Source organism: Pristis pectinata, chromosome 16, assembly GCF_009764475.1.
Source record: "Pristis pectinata isolate sPriPec2 chromosome 16, sPriPec2.1.pri, whole genome shotgun sequence".
Classification (NCBI taxonomy): domain Eukaryota; kingdom Metazoa; phylum Chordata; class Chondrichthyes; order Rhinopristiformes; family Pristidae; genus Pristis; species Pristis pectinata.
This window is the reverse complement of record NC_067420.1, coordinates 34,843,413-34,860,337: the sequence shown is the minus strand read 5'-3', so window position 1 is coordinate 34,860,337 and position 16,925 is coordinate 34,843,413. Positions and strand designations below refer to the sequence as shown.

The 16,925-nt window shown below is 38.8% G+C and overlaps 1 protein-coding gene across 6 annotated transcripts in view; it reads right to left on the bottom strand.

Annotated features, from left to right (window-relative positions):
- LOC127578695 (nuclear receptor coactivator 3-like) overlaps positions 1-16,925 on the bottom strand; it is a 177,960-nt gene that overhangs the window by 34,857 nt on the left and 126,178 nt on the right. For all 6 annotated transcript variants that reach the window (XM_052030984.1, XM_052030983.1, XM_052030986.1 and 3 more), the window contains 5 exons: positions 10,999-11,106; positions 5,428-5,600; positions 3,430-3,530; positions 3,059-3,233; positions 1,678-1,866 (listed from right to left, as the gene is read on the bottom strand). In XM_052030984.1, the coding sequence (XP_051886944.1) occupies positions 1,678-1,866; positions 3,059-3,233; positions 3,430-3,530; positions 5,428-5,600; positions 10,999-11,087 (727 nt within the window). In that variant the 5' untranslated portion in view covers positions 11,088-11,106. The remainder of the gene's footprint in view (positions 1-1,677; positions 1,867-3,058; positions 3,234-3,429; positions 3,531-5,427; positions 5,601-10,998; positions 11,107-16,925) is intronic.

Genomic DNA, 16,925 nt, shown 5'->3' with positions numbered 1-16,925 from the left:
TAAGAAATATCGAGGAAGCTTGAAAACTTTGAATGTTTCAGTATAAAATCAGCAAGTTTAATAGCTGAAAATTACAGCCAAAAATTACAATGTTCCAGACCACGCTCCATGTAATGCTTAAAAGGGTACAAGAATAAAATTACAGAATAAGGAACCAAACAATCCACCCACCAATGTGGAAAATGGCCTAAATATATCCTGTTCACAGAGAAGTCTAATCCAATCCATGTGATAACTGCCCAATCAGCTGGTTCTCAATCAAAGTTCTGCAAGGTGTGCTATCAAGTGGCACTTAACCATCAACCAACTTACTGATGCCAATTCTGGTTTTCGCTAGGAGTATTCATCTCCACACCTCGTCACAGCCTTGGTCTAAACATGGACCAAAGAGTTGAACTCCAGAGGTGAGGTGAATTGAATTCCAAGGGCAAACTGTCCTTAACATCAAGGTTGTATTTGACTGAGTGTGGCATCAAGGAGCCATGGTAAAACTGCAGTCAATGGACATCAAAGTAAAAACATTCCAACGGTTGGAGTCGTACTTTGCAAAAAGGAAGATTGTTCTGGCTGTTGAAGGACAATCGTGCCCAGCCCCAGGAAATCACTGCAGGGCAGTGTCCTAGGACTATCACCTTCAAAAGCTTCAAAGATCTTCCTTTCATCACCAAAGATAAAAGGCAAGGATGTTCCCTGATGATTGTAAAATGTTCAATTTCATTCACAATTCGTCAGCAAATAAAACAATCCATGTCTGCATGTTGCAAGATCTAGACAACATTGAGCTACAGGCTGACAAGCAGCGAGTAACATTCATGTCACAAAAGTGCTAGGCCACAACCACTTGGAACACGAGAGAACGTAATCACCTATCTTTGACATTCAACGGTATGACCACCATCCCATGCCCCATCATCAACATCTTCAGAGTTACCACTGATCAGAAACCCAACTGGACCAGCCAGATAAATACAGTATTGAAGCTATGACAGGAGGTTAGAGGCTGGGTATCCCACTGCAAGTTACTCACTTTCCTGCCACCTCAAAACCTTTCCTATAAGACAGAAATCAGGGGTGCAATGGAATGCTCCCCACTTGCTTGGGAGACTTCAGCTCCAACTGCATTCAAGAAGCTTGATACCATGCGAGAGAAAGCAGCCAACCTGATTGGCAACCCATTCACCACCAGAAATATCTATTCCATCCACTACTCTCACATCAAGGCCACAGTGTGCACCATTTCCAAAATGCACTACTGTAACTTGCCTAAACTACTCCAACAGCACCTCCCAAACCTGCAACCTAGAGCCGTGAGAAGGATAGCAGTTACAAGTTCCCCTCCAAGTCATACACCACCTCCAACTGGACAAATATCACTGTTCATTCGCAGAAAGGCCAAGTAAGTTTGATGTCCTCTTCGGGAAAAAAAAGATGACCCAATTAAGATTCTAAATTATATCCAGATTAAAGCAGATCCGTTCATATTATATTGGGTAGGTTAAGAAAATGTTTCAGCTCTTTACACAGGAATACTAATATTTTTTTCAACACAGAAACAGCATACAACAAATGATACAAAGAACATTATGATGAATTCATGTCATGATCCCCACTTGAATAAAATGAATAACTTCATCTTTTAAACTGAAATATTTTATGATTAATATATCAGAGGCTTACCTTCACCTTCTTCAGTTACAGCCTTAGGCTGGGAGAGTGCAAAGCACTGCATGGTTTCATATTTCTGACGTGGCTCATGGTTTCCATTTGACTCCTCCAAAGAATCATAAGGAATCTGCACTAACATTCGACAGTTGAATGTGTGACTCTTCTGCCTCTGTGTTTCATTTGCCCAAGAAACTCCATTCACTGAGTAAACATGAATGCAGATCATAATCAGGGAAATGAATGCAGATCAGGGAAAATTCCTTTTCCCTGGACAAAGTAGTGGAGACCAGCAACTGTCAGATATAATGTTCAATAGGAACCCAGAGGCACCAAAAGAGTAATTAATTCTTTGACTTGACGATACAGTAATTCATTTGGAGTGACACACAAAAAACATATCATATACATCTGAGCACATCCCCTATTATTGGGAAAGGGTGATGGGGGAATTAAAGGGGACCTGTGCCCCAGCTTTTGCTTCTTACCTTAATCTTAACTGGAAATATTGCCCAAGGTTGAGGTTAAATGCATACAAGTTAATGCATGCATTTGTCTTGTATGCCCTCCCACACACCTCTACTTCACAACTGGGCAGGGGTTGGGAGAGGAGTTTAACGCATTGTGTTAAAACTACCACTGAATAGGTACAGTATTGTGCTTGTCATTGGAACCCCGCACCCCCCCCCCCACTCAAAAAAACCTTTCTCCCACTTCTCCCGGAGAGATGAGATAACAAGTCATATTTGAGCAGGTTCCCCGAACATGGTTGAAGGCTTGATTGATTTATCAGTTGTCAACTGGGGTCCAAAGACTCTGGAAACCTGTCAAATAGAAGCAACAACTGCCAGCTCCAGCAGTTCAGTGCTTTTAACATCATTACCTGTGGACGAGGGAGCATGAGTGCTTCCCATGAAGCCTTTTACTTCCATTTCTTGCAGTCTTCCCTCATCATCATAATCAATACCCTTACAAATTTCTCAAGTCTTCTGCTGGGCAGTGACTACAGCACCCGCCCCCACCCCCCATACTACCACCACCCAACCCAAATTCTCCTCTCGCCCAATTTGTGTCTCAACTGCCAAGGTACAAGGTACTTAAAAATATATTAATGCAAGAAACCAGATGTGGAAGTGGGCATGATATATTTTACTGAAAAATCCATATCCCAGGATGAACTTTAATCAACACAACGTACATGAATAAGTGCCTAAATCAAATATTATCACAACAGTGAGATTCATCAGGAAAAGGAACTATTTCAACTGACAAAGGAGGACAGTACCCTGAACCTTGGAGGAGAGGGCTCCAAAGTGCTACTCCGTCATCTTAAAGTGCCCTAGGCAAAACAAATGCACTGTACCAAAACATGGAAATTTTTAAACACTTTTCCTACCTGCTGATTTCGGCAAATTTCGAAGAAATTCATCGCGGTCCTCTTGGTGAAGAATATTATACACACTAGTGTTCATAAGCTCCTCCTGTTTGTACTGAAGGTACTGGGTAACATTTTCAGACACAAAAACAATGTTTCCGTCTCGATTGACCACAAACAGAAAGCCATCCAGTGCCTGCAACAAGTAGACCATGTCTCACTGAGCAAAATGTGTGTCGGATTATCATTCAGATTATGACAAACATGTTGAAAGTTGAATTAAAATCTTCTCTTCAAGTCTACTTACACAATTAAACCTACCAATCCACTTTGTTGGAGAACTGGTCACACAGAAAATTAATATTAGAATGTATTGTTCATTTGCAGATTACCTTGAGCAACAGGGGTCCCAATGAATCTTTGTCAATTACTCCTTGTCCTGTTGAAGATACATCTGCTTTTTGGACATCATCTTCATTTGAAGATGCTTTTCCTGTGAAGAGAAAGAATTAATTGTACAGGGACAAAACAAATAAAAAGGCTGCTCTTAAGTTTCACTACTATTCTGTCCATTATTAAATCTACATTTTAAAATCTAGGATTGTAAAAAGCTCCGAAGTATGTCTACACAGCAAAATCAGTGAACTTGTTCCTTAAACCACACAAGTTTCTGAATGTAATGATCTAAACTTAACATTTACTATGTGACAATTGTAGAACACATTTTAAATGAAAAAATTCCCTGTTAAAAGAGAAAATCCCAATGTGCTTTGCAGTGAGGCATCTGGGAAAAGCTACTAAGCCAAGAAAAGATTAGGTGACAAGATGGCATTTTGGGAAGTTAATAAAAATAGAGGGATGGAAAAGTTGAGGGATATTCTAAGAAAATAAATAATGGAAACTGAAGGTTCCTTTGCCAGAGCTGGGCGAGTGGAACAAAAATGGCTGGAATCAGAAATGAAAAGTTCACAACAAGATACAGTATGTAAGTATATAAAATTACAAGAGGCACAGACAGGGTAGATCATCAGAGACTTTCCCCTCGTGCTCCCCCCCCCCCCCTCCCAACCCTGAGTGAAAATGTCAAATACTAGAGGGCATAGCTTTAAGGTGAGATGGGTAAAGTTTAAAGGAGACTTATGGGGCAAGTTTTTTTTCCCCACAAACAGTATGGGATAGGTGCCAGGGGAGGTGGTGGAAGCAGATACAATAGCAACGTTTAAGAGGCATTGGAAATAAGGTGGAACATTTGAAAATGCCTGCAGGATTTAGAGATAGCACCAAAGAATATATCAATTGTGTTCTCATTCTCAGTCCTGTATCAGGTTTACAATAAATAATCCACATTAGGTGATCAATTAAAACATATTTCTGGAAATCCAAAGGTTGATTAGTGTATTTAACTCCATAATAAGTTGAAGAAGCCCCTCAAGCCTGCTCTATCACTCAGCAAAATCAGAGGTGATCAAGTGCCCTAAATCCAGTGTCTAAAAATCTATTGTTTGCAGCCTTGAATATACCCAGCAGCTAAGAATCCACAGTTTTCGAGATGAGGAATTCCAGATCTTTACATATAGGTATGGAAATTTCCTTTCAGTGCTGTCTGTCCCTTATCCCAAGACTGTTCGTACTAGCTCTAGACTCTCCACTAGAGGGAAAAAGTCTTTCAGCATCATACTGGGAACTCTGAACAAACTCAAACGATATAATTACACTAAATTCAACCACAACATTAAAAGGTTACATTTATGTAGCACCTTTGCATTGGAAAAATTACCCAAAAGGTGCTACAATTATCTGACAGATGGGTGTTTTAGGCAGCAGATCTGGAACCTTCATTTGCCTCAATGTAGATATTTGGATGAATTGAAATTTTTGAGGAACTGAAAAATCAGTTTCACAGAGTTTGCTGCAATTGCAAAACCAGCAGTGCAAGACCCATTAAAATTTGTACTTCTGACATCACTGCACCAAGTGACTGTCCCCAAATTACAATGTTGGCAGCAGATATACGAATTCCTTATCAACAGAACACTCATTAATGCCAGTGCCTCCACTGCTACCTCTTTAGGGGGGCCAAAAAGAATTGCAAACAGAGGACTTCTTCTGTGACTAATATAGACAAACTTGAAAGAATGGTGGGAGATTTGGGGCTACCTAGTATGTCTCCCAATATTTTTCTGGCTTCACTAAATCCTAACTTCAACAATACTATCTCAAGATACTTCATGCCAAGTGTACAATAATTAGGAATTTGTATAGTCTTTTAATATAGTAAAACGCTCCAACAGGTTTCACAGTAACATTATCAAACAAAATGGTAGTGGCACAGGCCATTACAGATTTTTTACATTAATATTCTGTGGAAAGATTATAATACATCACATTACCTTGCTCTTTTATCTGACGAATCTGTCTCACTGTTTCTTTCAAGATTGCACATTTATCAGGTTTGACATTGAAGTTGTCAATGTCACTTAGGTTAGCTGAGATTAGTTCAGCCAGCTCCTCAATGTATTTGCTCTCTTGTTCACGACGACGCTTTTCAATGCTGCAGTTCACACTGTCAAACAAGTTATACAGGATGGTTAATACTCCGATAATCACTACTAACAAAGTCCTGTTAGAATGTGTAAACAGCATTTTGTTTTCATTATAATCTATACAATCTGCAATTCATTTTTCATACAAAAAGTGAATGACTTGATACTAACTACACTGCACAGAATGGGTATCAAAAGGAAGGACAGTGATTCATGGTCTTCCAACTATCACAGAGCATAATGAACAGTCAATTCGGCATACAACAATGCTTTTCTGAAAAGAAAGAACTTTAAAAGAAAGTGGTCAATTGAGAGGATTTATCAGCTTGTGAAGTTTCTCATGTCTACTTCAGTAAATTTCCTGGTGCTACACTCCATTGAAAGGGCAGTGAAATAATTAAATAATAATACAATATTCAGTAATCACCCAGAACCAAGATTCTTTCAGACTTGGATGTCAGTATAGGAATAGTGAATTTACCTTTATACTGCATGGAAGAATAGTGCATGCACTAAAAGATTTCTCAGTGTTGACTGAACTGTAATAGGAGTCATTGGGTTGCACAGCATAGAAACAGGCCTTTCAGCCCACCACATCCATGCTGACAATCATGCCTATTTATACTAATCCCACCTGCTTGCATTAATTACATATTCCTCTGCTTCATCTTGCTCATTCAAGTACCTTTCCAGATGTCACTTAAATATTGTTACTGCTCCTGCCTCCACGACCTCCTCTGGCAATTCATTCCAGATACCAACTACTCTTTGTATGAAAAAATTTACCCCTCAGATCCCCATTAAATCTCCTCCCTCTGACCTTAAACCTACGCTCTCTGGTTTCAGATTCCTCTATCATGAAAAAGACCCAGGCTACATACTGTATCCATGTCTCTCATATCACATCATATACCTTTATCACGTCACCTCTCAGCTTCCTTCCCTCCAAGGGAAACAGACACAGCCTATCCAAACTGGGGGATATGGAGGAGCACAATCACATGTGCCTTCAGTTTATATGGCCATGTCAACTCCCCCCCCCCCCACCCCCCTCAACAACCTTGGTGGCCAATGCTAATCGAGTCCCATGCCACGTGCAGTTCTTAAGCTGCAGAAGTCACAGCATCTATACGTGCTGTAATTTTTTTTTACAATTAAGCATTGTGAAGCCTGCAGTGATTTTTGCAATGTACAGAGAAGCAGTTAGGCATGTCCAGAGAGCAAAACATTGATGCCCTCGTAAATTTATTTCTGCCTGTTGACTTGATCCAGGGTTTGCATCTAGTATGAAAAATGAAAGTTGGAGTTTATATTTTATTGGTTCAATTTCTACCCGTAAGGCACAATTGAACATCATGCACATTGATGACATTATCGTGTGCACAAATGACACTGGAAAAATATCATCCGTCTAAAGCAGAATGGTGCCTGGAAGTTCCCTGGTATACTATGCCAGTAGGTAGGACTTGGGGCAAAGTGCAAAAAGCACAGGCAATTCATAACCAAATTTCTAAGTAAATACCTTTATGATATTAGAAATTCACAGAAAATATCGAGATATTGGTAAAATAAAGGAAAAATAAGTAAAACACTTACCTGCACTTCACTTGTTTATCAAGGTCAACTGACCTCATTCATATTGCTCCTCTTGTGCCTGATGTATCAGGCAAAAAGGTAAGGGGCCTGGTGAATAGTGCATCTGCCCCCTTAACTCAGAATATTTGTGATTCTCTGCTGCATTTGATGGAGAGTCCAGTGATGAATCTCCCCTCCTGTTTACCAAGCTGCAGTTCTTGTCCCACTCTGCTTCACCAGAAAGCCACTGAGTCCACAGCTCCAGCTAAATGTTATAGAATCTTGCAGAACAAAACAGGCCCTTTGCCCCACCAAGACCACACTGACCATACTCACCCACTTATTATAATCATACAGTATTCCCATTTCGTTCTCCCCACATTCCCATCCATTCCCCCCCCCCCCCCCGATTCTACCACTCAGCTACATAATGAAGGCAATTTTCAGCTATCAATTAATTGTGGGAGGAAGCCAGAGCACCCCCACAAAGTCACAACAAAATCGTGCAAATTCTGCACAGATAGCACCTGAGGTCCTGATTGGACCTGGGTCACGACAGCTGTGAGGCAGAAGCACTACCAGGTGTGCCATTTTTCAGCCCATTGTTCCCAAAACGCAAGTTAAGTTAAGCTAAAGGAAATGCTCAAGCTTCATCGAGCACCATACAGAAAAGTGTACATCAACACTAATGGCTCTTATTCATCACCGCAGTTTATGGAATTAGTATAAGGTTGTAAGCATGGTTTAAACCATAATCTTGGAGATATGAAAACCGCTAATTTACAACCATTTTCTGTAAGTTCAGTAAAATGCAAGATTTTAACATTTAGAATTTAAAAATTTAAATTATTATGCAGATCAGCATCCACAGATGAATATAAGCACTGTATTTCTGGACCACGATTCCTTGTTATGCACAGTGTAGCGCAGTCAAATGAAATGTTAAGGAAACTGAAGTACAATTATGCAATAGAAACATGCCCTTTTGAAATAATTTACAATTCCAAGTAATTCAGGCAAGTATTTTTATTTAGAAAGACTTGTATAATCACAAGAAAAATATTTTCTGGGAGTACTGCAGATCCTCCTACAGGTGGCAGCACATTACTGGCTTGAGCTTGTTACTGGATGATGCATTTAAAATTCACAAGAGGAAGAATTGAACTTAAAACTCAATTATGTTTGATAATAGCCTCAAATCAATGTATTGTTTGTGCAAGACATCCGTTGAACGGATTAATGCAGGTTTGGGCAGATTTCCAATATACTGCTGGGCAAGTTCTACCAAATACATTCATAAAGGTGATGTTTTATTTGACACCTAAACCTGCATTATTTGTATGAAAATGATGGGAGCTTTAAGATGATCAATATTTTGGGAATGGAGAAATTTGATCAACAAGTCCCAAAACCTGCAATCCAGCACCAGCAAGGGAGCTCATCCAAGGAGGCATTGTCTACTCTAGTGGAGATTCCCAAATAAATCTTCTGGCAATTGACTATCAAAATAAATGCAACTTCACTAGTTTCAGAACATATCAAGCTGTTCACTGCTAAGAACATCATAAGAACTCTCAATGAGAATGTAAACAAAGCAAGAATCTGTAATGAATGCAGTATAAGTCACAAGTGGGAACTGTTCTTCAAACAGTTGAAAATGGAAGTGTTTACTGCATAGCGTTTAAACACTTCCATTTTACAAACATTTCTAATGGATAGATGCAAAAGGAAATCCACCCAATTTCCTTTATTACAATGACTACACTTAAAATGAATTTATTTGGCTGTAAAGGGCTTTGGGACATTTTGAAGGGAATGTGAAAAGTGTAATGCAAGTGGAAGATTTTTTCTTTCACTCATATTCTCTCTGAACAAATCAAATAAATTTTTTTGTTGCACAAAGTCTGCAGAATTGAAAGATGTTAATTTTACTGACTAGCCCATAAATGTCTAACTTCATCTGCATAAGCAATTGTCAAACTCACTTCCACACCCATGTCAACTGAGCATTAGTAGCCTGAGGTTTCTACTAGATTGCGATGGATTTTTTCAGTGCAACTTGCCCGACATTCATCAAACCAGTAAAACAGATCATGGAAATTCAAGTGGAAACTACGCCCAAGGCAAATTGAGTTTCCGTGATTTGTTGCACTAAAAGCTGACTCCGCCCACAAATCTGGTTAGCCATCAAGATTGAATTAATTAGTATTGAGTGTTGCAGCTAACAGCGCACATTTGCAGGCCAAGGCAGCTCTTAAAATTAAACATTTTTTGATGATGGAACACTAATAGGTACATGTTAAATGCTTTAAAAATTTTCGAAGATACTTGCTGCTGTATCTTGTAAATGGTCCTGGATACTATTCTTTAAAAAGTAATTTTTTTTTAATATTTATTTCCGGTAATGCAAGCTGGTGCACCAAATACTAAAAAACTTGTTTTGAATTAAACATAATTCCACCTGTATTATGGGGATTGCATTGAGCTGGCAGTCTTCATTGGAGAAATCAAACGCAGATTAGGTGACTGCTTTGCAGAACACCTTTGTTCAATTTTACAGATAACTCTGAGCTTCCATTACCCATCTCTTTAATTCTCCATGTCATTCACACTGCAACCTGTCTTTAGTCTCCTATATTGTTTCAATGATATCCAACATGAACTCGAGGAAAAACCACCTCCATCTATCCATTTGGGAAAGCTGCAATCCTTGGGACTAGATACTGAATTCAATATTTTCAGATAACCACCTCTTCTTCTCCACGGATGGCCCTGGATATTTCAGTATCAAGTTGTACCTTTATTTCTTTTCTCTCAGAATTTAAAATAGCAGTACAACTTTGCTTTGCATCCCATCATGGACATTCTCCCTGTTCTGTTGACCCCTCTGCCTTTCTGCTTGTTTTCTTATTGACCCGTTTCTCTCTCCACAAATGCTGCCTGACCTGCTAAGAGCTTCAGCAATTTTATGTTTTTTTTTGTACCCAATATATCCAAGATGTTTTTATATTGAATTCAATTCTTGGAAATTTTTTTACATTTAGGAATAATGAATGGAGTTTGAGCGAAAAAAAAAGTCACACTGTAATACCACTACAGGTTTGAGCATGATTTCTACCAGATTGTAGAGTGTTCTCAAAAGAGAAATTCTTGTCAAATACTGCCTATTGTTCAAACAGGCCAAACAACCCAAGGTAAATTCCCCAGTTACATCAGTCATGGATGGCATTCAGCATCATCTCAAAGATGTGAAAACACAAGCTGATAATCACATACATCCTTGCAGACAACTATCACCTGCAATATTCCTAAAGTGACAATTAAAACATAAATTTCATCTTGATCAATAGTTATTAAACCATTTGTTCTGCCTTGGTTTAAATTCAGACCCTACTAGCTTTGTGATACAGAGTGAGATGCTTACTGTGCTGTACTACTGAGCTAAGATTTACACATTTTCACTTTAATAAAACTTAAGATCCAGGGTAACCTAATAGCCACCATCCTACAGTGAGAAAGGAAGAGAAGAAAAAAAAATTCCCTTCCCAAACTGATCAATTCACAACATATTTGCAGAAGACCTCCAAATGGGACACAACATTCTTTTTTCGCCTTGGTTTAAATTCAGGCCCTACTAGGTTTGTGGTACGGTGAAGTGCTTACTGTGTTTGTACCACTGGGCTTCACCACATTTTTTCTGTTATGTCTTCAAAAGAGAGAAACTATTACTTAGTAAAACAAAATGTTTTTGCAAAGTGGTCAATTATACTCATTACACCCCTAGCTGTAAAGCTGTCACTGCCTTTCAATGAGATCAATTTCTAACTCTAGCTCTTCACATACCTTGAGCCCTGAGCATCAAAGGAAGAAAGTTTTCGTTTCCTTGAATCAGAATTCACCGGATCCAAAGCGTTTTCTCCAGGTCCACTCATTTTAAACACATATCAGCAACTGTGAAACAGAATTGAATTAGTAAGAACTCAGCAACTGTTATTACCGCTTCAGAAATTTTTCTAAATTAAAAAGTTTTAAAATAAACATTCACACCTTTATATGTCAATTCAAATAAGCAGCAAGATAGTGTTGGTATCTAATGTGCCAGCATGATTAATATTAATCAAAAATTAATGCCAACAGAATCACAACCACAAGCAACTAGTTTCTGCTGAAACGTTTACAGAAACAGCACGTCATTTTCCATTTGTCCTACACGTGAATTGCATTTCCTTTCAATTTTAAAAGAAATAATTGGTTGACATTAAAGTTACTTTGTTCCAATTGTTAACTAATTTGCATAAACTAATCTGACATGATATATGAAATGTTCATGAGTAAACAACTTAATACAAAAACTAATGATACTTCACTAGTGAGTGAGTGAGTGAACGAGCATACCAAGTTAAACTACACGAAATTTCTTGGTACCATTAAATGTCTGAATTCAAGGTCAGGGCCTCGTCATAGCATGAGGCTGCAGGGGAAAGTTCCCTCTCTGTATTTGTTCAAGAGTTAATTCTATTCCTAACAGCCAACTTACATAGTACATTTGACATTGGTGTTATGACAGAATCACTTCATATCAATAGCAAGTGCTCATGCATTATTAGAAAATACTAAATAAGAAACCACTGAAGGCAAACAAAATTGGTAAATTGTCATTTTTATTGTTCCAAGCTTGCCAAAAGTCACAATTAACATTTGTTGAACCTCCCATTCTATCAGTTGCTGAAGTATTCTTCAGCAGTGCAAAAATTCAGCACAGAACACCATCTGCAAAGCTTTAGATATTGTTCTCTTTCTGAAGCTATCTCAACTCAACACCCGTTTCTCATTTACAGACTTTCAAAGGAATAAGTGTCCATATGGTGCTGAAACAGAAATGTTGGGAACTGCATTTGGCTTTAAAATGATTTTGTTTTAGCAGTCGCAAGATCTATTTTCATTTCTAGCAACCACCAAGGTCAGCTGAATAAGTCAATGTCAACTCACTACAGTCAACACCAGCACCACATTAAAGAACCATTTCGTTTTCTCTCTCTCTCTCTTTCTCTCTCTCATTCAAATTGTTCTTTTTACAGGCTGTAGATAAGTGCATTAACCAGATTTTAAAAACTCAGCTTAGGGCTAATTGCAGTTTTTTTTTCTGATTTGCTGGAAACAATTAATTTCCCTCATTTTGCTGGGAGGGAACCCAATGATGGTTAAGCAGAACTTCCTGTAAACAAGGGGCGGAAGTTGAAGTTTTTCCCCTACAAGACTGACAGATACATTTAACCAACTGAAACCAGAAGTCAAATTCCATATCCTGGCAACCTAAGAATAAATTGACCAGCATTTTTTTTGACTAATGCCTAAATTTGATTATTTAATGCATTGTTAATATATAAACTGTTCTTAGAAAAATACTGTCCATACAGCAAAGGAAAATGCTTAGTGAGTAGTTTTAAGTTTTACTGGGTTTACCCTGTGTATGGTATAATAGGCTATTCAAAGATTAAATCCAACCAGACAGAGATCTATTACTTTAAAACAAAAACTGTGTTAAGTGATAGAAACAATTTCACAGTATAGATTGGAGGCGTACTTGTGTAGCAATAGTTTAAAAAGTAACTAGAGTGCTTGTACAATAAAAGCTTAATAAGTAACAGCATGGAGTTAAGAGGAAAAGTTCTTGCTCAATAAATCTCCTCCATTTCTTTGAAAGTGTTAACATTACATAGATGATACCGTTTATTTTAGCTTCTAGAGAAAAAATTAATGAAGTCCTACATCAAAGATTACATGGAATTCAAACATAACACAACTGGATTAAAAACTCAAATCAATAGAAAAGCAGTTCGGGAGGTGTACATTTTCAGGCCAGGGGAGAGGTGGTGATGTGGAATACTACAGAGGTCAATGCTTGGACTTTTGATATTTCTTATTTACATAAATGTCCTGGATGAAGTAAGGAATTGTAAATGCATCAACATTGCAAACAGTACCAATGCGAATTGTGCAGTTAGAACTTTACAAAGAACTTTGGATCTGCTTTGCAACTAATTAATTGTCAATTTGAATTTTATATAAATCATTGTGAAGTATTAGATTCTGGAAAAAAATAAGCAAACAAAATGAGAGCAGAATTAGCAATGGAGGATAATTTGAAAGAGACTTAGTAGTGAGGAAGGATTTCTCACTTGCAATTCGAGGACAAGTCCTCAAGATTTCACAGGGGAGGGGGGTGGGGGCGTCTTGCTGCCATTTACTCAGTCCTTTCACCTTCCTCCCTCACTTTTTTTTTCCAACCTGCAGATTCCCAATGACATAATAATGAGGACAGTTCCCATCATTTGGCCATCCAATGGTTATGTAGAGAAGCAATGAATTAAGAATGCTTGAATGTACAGCAAGAGCAGTGGAATAAAAGAACACAGAAGTAATGCTGAAACTTCATACGTGGTTTAATCAGACTGGTCTTTGTGTAACTGCATACTTCAATAGAGATCTAAATGCATTCGAAAGGATGAAAAGAGCAGCAAGAATAATCACAGGGACAAAGAATGAACTTACAAGGAAATATTATAAAAACCTAATCTCAACTATTTAAAAGTTCAGTGACAATATTATGGATACTAATCTTTTTTATAAAAACAATCCAGAACAGAGTAAAACAGATGAGATCCGTAAATGAGCACGAATTCAAATTACTGAAATACAAATTTGAAACAAATCTTGAAGTAAAATTACACAAGAGATGATAAATGTTTCACATCATCTGCCAACTGAGAAGAGGACTGGAAGAGTTTAAAAGGTGGTTGAAAAGTTGAAATGTGGCAATAAGCTGGATAAGTTAAATGAATTTGCACATCCTTGATTTTATATTATGTTTTTTTAAATACTACCATGTAATGTTTTAAAATTATACCGGACAGACAGCTTTCAAATCAGTACAATAGATGCGTCAAGGTCAGCTGTCCTCTCTACCCTATTTTCAGATAACAATATGATGTCATTTCCTTCAGATCAAGGGTCCTTTCAGAGATGGAGATCAAGAACCATTCAACAGGACACACATACAACCATAAGAATTTCAGTCAGAAAATCTTGTATTACATTAAAACATGATATAGCAAGCTTCTATACATAAGCAAATAATAACTTGTTCAGCCTTAAGTGTCAAAAAGATAATGATTTATCTTGGATTCCTTCGGAGATCCCCACCATTACAGAAGGCAGCTCTCAGCCAATTTGATCAACTCCAAGTGATATCAAGACAAGAGCACCAGAAACTGCAAGAGCTGTTAGACCAGAAACAATTTTAGCTGTACTATGAGCTACACGCCAGAACTAGCTGAGTCTTCAGTTTAGCTGTTTGAGTACAATGATAACCTGACAGGAATATCCTGATCACAAAAAAACAGGACAAGTCCAATCTGGCAAATTACCACCCAATTTTTCCACTCTCAATTATCAATGGCATGTAGGAAGATCTCATCAACCATACCATTAAGTAGTATTTACTCAGCAATAATTTAATCACCCCCGATCCACTATTTGGGTTTCACTAGGGCCACACACCTCCACATACCACAGCCTTGGTCCAAACATGGGAATTCCAGAGATCATGTGAGAGTTACTTCCCTTGATATCAAGACAGCACTTGACCAAATACGGCATCAATGTGCCTGGGTAAAACTAAAGTCTATGGGCATTAGCGGGAAAACACCGCAGTGGCTGGGGTCATACCTCACAGAAACTAAGATGGTTGTGGTTGTTCGGAGTCAGCCATCCCAGACCTAGGACATCTGTTCAGAAGCTCTTCAGGCAAGCAACGACCTAGGACCAACCATCTTCAGCTGCTTCATCAATGATCTTCCTTCGATCATAAAAGTTCAGAAGTGGGGATGTTTGCCAATGGTGCACAATGTTCAATTCCATTAGCAACCCCTCAAGAAATGAAGCAATCCATACCACCATGCTGGCAGGCACACTAATTATTGCAAAGGTAGGAAGTAATCGGGCAAAACCAAGACAACTTTGAGGTCTGGGCTGATAAGTGGTGATGAACATTTGCCCTACAGAAGTCCTATGAAATGTCCATCTGCAACAGAAGACGTTTGACCCACCTAACCCTGACATTCAATGACATTACCACTGCCAAGTACCTCAACCATACACATGCTGGAGGTCACTATTGACCTGAAACTCAACTGGACTAGCCAAGTGACATCAGAAATAAAATATCTTACAGTGAATGGCTCACCTCCCGACACACTTAAGTCTTCACAATCAAGTTTATTGTCACTGACATACGTCATGACATTTGTTGTTTTGTGGCACCAGTACAGTGCAAGAAATAAAAATTACTATAAGTTACAAAAATAAATAAATAGTGCAAAAGAGAAATAATGAGGCAGAAATCGTTCAGAAATCGGATGGTGGAGGAGAAGAAGCTGTACCCTGAAATGTTGAGTGTAGGTCTTCAGGCTCCTGTACCTCCTCCCCGATGGTAGTAACGAGAAGAGGGCATTGTCCCAGATAGTGAGCGTCCTTAATGATGGATACCGCCTTCTTAAGGCACCATCTCTTGAAGATATCCTTGATGGGGGGGGGGGGGGGGGGCTGTGGGTTGTGCCCATGATAGAGCTGGCTGAGTCTACAACCCTCTACAACCTCTTTCGATCCTGCAAATTGGAGCCTCCATACCAGGCAGTGATGCAACCAGTCAAAATGCTCTCCACCGTACATCTGTAGAAATTTGCAAGAGTCTTTGGTGATGTACCAAATCTCCTCAAACTCCTAATGAAGTAGAGCCGCTGGCGTGCCTTCATTGTGATTGCATCAATGTGTTGGGCCCAAGATAGATCCTCTGAGATGTTGATGCCCAGGAACTTAAACTGCTCACCCTTTCCACCACTGACCCCTCAATGAAGACTGGTGTGTGTTTTCCTGACCATACACAAGGAACAAGTCTTTCAACCATACACAAAGAACAAGAAAGGAATATTCTCCACATAATGAAGGTCCAACATCTCTCAGGGAGTTCAACACTATGTAGGACTATTCAACCTGCTTGTATGCCACCACATTAGTCATTAATTCCCTTTATCACTGTCACGCAGTGGCTGCAAAGTAAAATGCACTGCAGTTATTTTGACAACACCTCCCAAACTTGCAACCATTACCACCAAGAAGGATGAGGGTAGTAGGGCCATAGAAACACCTCCATCATCTGATTCCCCTCCAAGTTACACACTATCCCAATTTAGAAATAAGTCACTGGGCCCAAATCCTGGTATTCCCTACCCAACTGTACTGTGGGAGTGCCTTCATCACAACTACTACTTGTGGCAGCTCACCGCTGCCATGTCAAAAGCATTTTAGGCATGGGCAATAAATGCTGTCTGAATCACAAAATTAAATAATTAAAAAAACTCCATCTTTTGCCTATTCCTTTGTCCAAGGACAAACCCTGGATAAGCAGTAACAATCTTCAGTTCGTCCCCCAAGATAATATCTGTGTCCTTGTCAATGAATCCATGACAACATTCCAAGGCCAAAGCAGATCATTCTAATGAAACACCCAAACCTAAAACAGTAATTTGTCTGCTTTCTCCATAATTCTGCCTCACCAATTTTGCATCGAAAACACTCATACATGGCTTTGCCATCTTCAGCCACTATATTCGAAATATTTACAATAGTTTCCCAATCTCTAGAAAACTTCTGCTATACATTTGCTGTTTTCTACGAATTCTCACTTACTCATCTCTAACTGCTGACAAAGG